General features: G+C 45.8%; 2 protein-coding genes across 4 annotated transcripts; both read right to left on the bottom strand.

Annotated features, from left to right (window-relative positions):
• Positions 1-182: 182 nt before the first annotated feature.
• Positions 183-2,621, bottom strand: LOC148389702 (proteinase-activated receptor 2-like). 2 transcript variants are annotated; one of them, XM_088392945.1, is made up of 2 exons: positions 2,405-2,621; positions 183-1,880 (listed from the first exon to the last, which is right to left on the bottom strand). In XM_088392945.1, the coding sequence occupies exons 1-2, from the start codon at positions 2,481-2,483 to the stop codon at positions 814-816; spliced, it is 1,146 nt and encodes a 381-aa protein (XP_088249071.1). In that variant the 5' UTR covers positions 2,484-2,621; the 3' UTR covers positions 183-813. The 2 variants fall into 2 exon arrangements, with proteins under 2 accessions (XP_088249071.1, XP_088249072.1); XM_088392946.1 differs by lacking the exon at positions 2,405-2,621 and adding an exon at positions 2,105-2,214.
• Positions 2,622-3,079: 458 nt separating this feature from the next.
• On the bottom strand, positions 3,080-5,329 carry LOC148389701 (proteinase-activated receptor 1-like). 2 transcript variants are annotated; one of them, XM_088392938.1, is made up of 2 exons: positions 5,180-5,329; positions 3,080-4,719 (listed from the first exon to the last, which is right to left on the bottom strand). In XM_088392938.1, the coding sequence occupies exons 1-2, from the start codon at positions 5,259-5,261 to the stop codon at positions 3,470-3,472; spliced, it is 1,332 nt and encodes a 443-aa protein (XP_088249064.1). In that variant the 5' UTR covers positions 5,262-5,329; the 3' UTR covers positions 3,080-3,469. The 2 variants fall into 2 exon arrangements, with proteins under 2 accessions (XP_088249064.1, XP_088249065.1); XM_088392939.1 differs by having other exon boundaries at positions 5,175-5,303.
• Positions 5,330-5,343: the final 14 nt, after the last annotated feature.

Below are 5,343 nucleotides of genomic sequence, written 5' to 3'. Positions count from 1 at the left end.
TTGAGCCTGGGGGCGTTGTGACGTCATCAGCGAGTCGCCAAGCCGGTTGCTCCTTTTGATGACGCAATCACCAAACAAAAAAAGTTAGACAACCTACCTTAAGTTTTATTTTTTGATTATATTGTGTTCAAATCTGTACTGTAAAAACTGATTTATAACTACTACTGTAGACTCACTCTGAGTTTGTTTTTTAAATCTGCACTTTATTTCATTTCACTATGCAAAGTGTCAAAAGAAAAATAAACAATCGTAATCACACTCAGTCATCATTTAATAAAACAAACGTGTTCTCGAGCCCCTTCTACAATGAAGATTCTCTGATATTAACAAGGTGGCTTTTTTAGGTTCCACTCCAACTTAAATAAAAAACATGGTGTCCTCAAGGGTCCATAAAGCTTAAAAGTGCGTAGAAGTGATACAACCCAAACAAAAGAAACGCTACAAATTAAAAACTGAAGAAAAAGTTGCTGCAAGTGTATAAAATATCCTTACAAACATCACCATTTTTGTCATTACAATCGAAGGTGAAGAAAATGCATGTGTTAGAAACGTAAAATGAAACTGAGAAGACTTAATACATTCTCCTTGTGAGAAAAAAATAAAGAATATGGACACTTATGGACAAGTCTTCACTGAATATTTTGGGGAAGCCTTTGTTATGATAGAAAGCCTTTGGTTTGTTTTGAAGTTTGGAACGTCAGAACTATGAGGCCAAACATGGTAACCAACCACGATCCTTTGGCTGCTCTATTTAAAACAGTAGCAACGACAGTAAACACAACCCGTTATATCTGGATAGAGTCATAGCACCAGCTAGCATTGCGAGCTGCCCGTGTTTCCACCAGAGTCAGATGTGTAGGTGTTGGTCTTCTTGGAGAACTTGAGAGCACTGAAGGACACACGCATCCTCTCCACAGTGCGCTGGCTCCGGCACAGGAAGGTGTTTTTGACGTGCTGGCGGAAGTCATCCGAGATGAAGTAATAGACGAAGGGATCAATGCAGCTGTTGAGGCTGGCCAAGCACAACGTGGTAATGTAGAAGCCGTAGAGGTTGTTGGGGACCTCGTTTAGGAGCAGCGCGTAGTGCACCAAGAGCATGATGTTGCTAGGTGCGAAGCACACCAAGAACATCACCAGTACGATGATGATCAGCACTATCGCCTTGCGCCGCTGCTTGGCCACACCGACGTCCACCGTCATGCTAGTGCGGAGCGCGCGCAGCATGAGCGCATAGGAGACGACGCACACGGCCGCTGGCCCCACAAAGCCCAACGTGCCCATGGTGAGGAAGTAGCCCGCCGCCATCTTTTTCTGACTGGGCCGGGTGACGTCATGGCAGGTGAGGATGTCGAGGTTGACCACACGCACCTCCTGGTCGTACAGGTAAAGCGGCACGGTGAGGAGCCACACGGTCACCCAGATGACCACCGAAACCACGTACGCTGTCATTTTCTCACGCCGCCGCTGGGCCATCGGGTATACCACGACCCAATAGCGCTGCACGCTGATGCAGGCGATGAAAGCCATAGAACAGTACATGTTCCCGTAGAAGAAGCACACCAAGACCTTGCACAACCCCTCGCCATATATCCAGTTGTTCTCGTTGAAGTGGTAGGCGATCTTCAGCGGGACCCAGATAACAAACAACAGGTCAGCCAGAGCCAGGTTGGCCATGTAGATTGACGCCGGGTTCTTCGTCTTGGTGCGGAAGAGGAACACCCAGACGGCCATGGCGTTGGTAGGCAATCCCACCACGAACACCAGGATGTAAAGGACCGGCAGGAAGACCGTGGTGAGGCTGCTGGTCAGGACCGATTTGGCTTGCACGCCCACCCAAATCCCATCGGTGGTCTCGGTGCCGGTGAAGCCTCGTAACTTCTCTGTGGGGGAACACGCAGAGAAATAACAAAATAGTCAGGCCTTTCCTGTGATTGTCCAAACTAATACTTTGTTGTGTACGTGTGTGATCTATTTCAATCATCCAAATCTTTGTTTGTGAATCACTGAACCACTATTACATCATACACACATAACATTGCTTCACATCTGTGTTGCATAAAGTTCCTGGTTTCAACATCAGTAGTTGTTAAACACGATTATTTACATTTGCCGGTGACACTTTGTGGTCATCAAACTAAAGGCAAGACAAGATTGCAGCCATCCGGTTTCGTAGTGAGGTATTTCTCCTCCGGAAGCATTAACCGAAAGTATGGGCGTAACAGCCAAGCGCCACTTTATGTCATATGACCACATTAATTAAAAAATCGACTTCCGAATCAATTCCCCTGCAATAAAATGCTCCATACTTACATAAAAACCTACAATATCACACACTGATTAAGGACATAAAATCAAAATATGGTCTTCTTCTTTGCGCCTTTTGGTAGTAAACAAAATCACTCACCTTCGTCACCTGAGCAGGTGTGTAGAAAATGAAGGAGAATGAAGACCAGTACATAAAATCGTTCACCCCACGCAGCCATGACGGCGTCGTTTTTCAGCTTGTTTTGCTCAATGCTATAAAAACAACGGCTGCGTGGTTTTGGGAGGTACCGTGGTAGTGCAGATGATCTCGACGGGCGTGGCACCTTGCGTTTGCTTGTCTTAATCTCCGCCCTTCCAGGACCTGGTGTTCGCCCCCGGTGACGTCACATGACACATGACCACGCGGATCCAATCGTGACGTACCGGCGGACACCGTTCAGTCCCTGATATTTTGACATTTTATTTCGCAGTTATTCAAGTATTACTTCATATCACAGCTAAAATGTCTTCAATTTATAAATATATATACGATAAATATATAAATAAAAATGCATATGTTAATATTTTCAATTACCGTAAAATAACAGTTAACTCGTTGCATAAATAAAAGCGCAAAACGCGTTTGAGTTGAGGACAACTGTGGTCAAAACATTTCCTCTGGCGCTCTCTAGTGGCTAAAACAAGGGCTGTCCAGCTTGATGTAAGTGAAGTACTCATGTCAGTCAACAGGGGGCGATAGAGCAATGACAACATGAATAGTCTGCTGTCTTGTGCTGTAAAAGCGTGTTTATCATTTCCAAACATAGTCAAAAAGTGGTTTGAAACGTGTTTATTTAACCAAGAAAGTGTAAAGTAAGATATCATTTAAGAAAGTGAGCAAATATACACATAACACACATGAATATTGACTTTGCTTAACATTGTAATGTAACAGCTTAAATAGATTTAGTGTGCAAAATGAAAAGTCATCCTTCATTGTGTCGAAACGCTTGTTATTTCACATTTATGTTGTAAAAACAGAAATAGTACTGAATCATGTTTTATTATATAGGTGAGTAGCCATCCGGTCAAAGGCTTTCTAGCCCAATTAGTAAAATTTAGACCTTGGTCCTCTGTTTCTTTTGAAACTTCTTGGGTAAGATTCCTGTGGTGGAAGTGCACTCAAGTTTGTTTGGTCAGTGGTCCTGGATGTGCAGGTTGGTACTTAGACCAGAAGTTTCTTGTACAATCCGGCGTGGCTCTCTTGCAATGAATCCTTTTTGACAAATGAGATGTTTTGCTTTGAGCTTTCCATGCGACTGGACTTCAAGATGGTCCTGGAGCTGGACCTGTATGAGTCCGACGAACTGGTGCTGAAGCTCTCGGCCATCTTCTGACACCTCAGCGCCCCAGCGAGTTCTCGTTGGCACTGAGACGAACCGAAGCAGTAGAGCACCGGGTCTAGCAGACAGTTGAGGCTCCCTAAACATAGAAAGACTAGATAGGCCACATATGATTTCTCTGGGGCGTCATGGACCTGCTTCACCCCATCATGGAGCTGCGCGTAGTGGAGCAGAAGGAGACAGTTTGTGGGTGCAAAGCACAACAAGAAGATCACCAGCACCGTCAACACCATCACCAGGGACCTGGTTCTCCGACGGGAACGTCCAGGAATGCCGCGAGGTGCCAGGCTCAAGGACCAAATCACACGGGTGTAAGAAATGATGGTGACCAGCAGCGGGATGACAAAGAGTGCGACGCACAAGCCAACGAAGTACGCCCCGTAGAGCCCAACCACCTCGTCCACCGGCCGGACATCATGGCAGGTGGTGATATCCAGCTCTTTCAGGTAGAACGTCTGCTCCGAGACCACCAGGGGTACTGAGCCAGCTAGGGAAATGATCCACATGGCAACGCAGGCCAGGATGGCGTTGCGGGGCCTCCTCCAGGCCAGAGAATCAATGGGGTACACCACAGCCAGAAGACGGTCCACACTGATGCAGGCCACCAGGAGGACTGAGCAATACATGTTCCAGTAGAAGGAGGCGGTGACCACACGGCACATGGACTCACCGAAGACCCAGTTGTTCCCGGAGAAGTGGTAGGCTGACTTAAAGGGCAGGAGGATGGCGAAAAGCAGGTCAGCACATGCCAGGTTCAGCATGTAGATGGCCGCAGGTTTCTTGGGTCGGATGCGGCGCAAGAAGGCCAGGGCGGCGCAGGCGTTGACGGGCACAGCGAGCAGGCACACCACAGCGTAGAAGGACGGGATGATCAGAGTGGAAAGACGGCCCGTCAGGAAGCTGCGTACCTCCTCAGAGATGGCGGTCACATTGCTGACCCTCAAGGCACCTCTGACCCTCGGGGTTCTGTTCACCCTCGGATCTACTTCGAGCCCGTAGATATCCTCCAGGGTGAAGGGTTCGTCAGTGGATGATGTTCCGAAGTAGGAGAACATTCTTCCTCTGGCGCTTTCTGTACACGAGTGTTAAAATAGCGTTGAGTTGATCAACAGTTTAGCATATGCTAACAAAATATGGCTTGCTACTCCTTTACAAATAGTTTACACATTCTAGTCCTTGTAGTTATAGTTTTTAATTAACTATGTTAACTAACAACACTTGTATCTTGAAGGACCTTTCACCCAAAACGTGATTTAATAGGAAAACTAGTAACAAGCTTGTACTTTATATAGATTTTAAAAAGAAATGACATCATTTAAAATAATGTGAAGAGCAAAACAGTTCTTTCGCACATATCAATAAAAGTCATTAAACTCATGAGCTATGGCTCAACAGGCTGGGTGACGTCATATAATCTAACGGTTATCATAAATATAAATATTTTTACACATTACAGCACAATTAATGTTAACATGGTTATTATTATCGTTAAAACATAATAGTAATAATAAATAGAATAATAAAAACCTTACGATTGTCGTGGGCTGCCGCGGCGGCGCATGCGCACACGACAAGCAGGAGCGACAGCATGAGAATCGGAGTTGCCGGAGACATTGAGGAGCTTCAGCAATCAAATGCAAACACGAATGAATAAAAAAAATAAATTGTGTCTCGACGAGTCTGTGGAGCTCCTCAC

Source organism: Syngnathus floridae, chromosome 12, assembly GCF_059516105.1.
Source record: "Syngnathus floridae isolate MCC-2025c chromosome 12, RoL_Sflo_1.0, whole genome shotgun sequence".
NCBI lineage: Eukaryota > Metazoa > Chordata > Actinopteri > Syngnathiformes > Syngnathidae > Syngnathus > Syngnathus floridae.
Note: the sequence above shows the minus strand (reverse complement) of the source record. Positions and strands in the feature narration are given on the sequence as shown.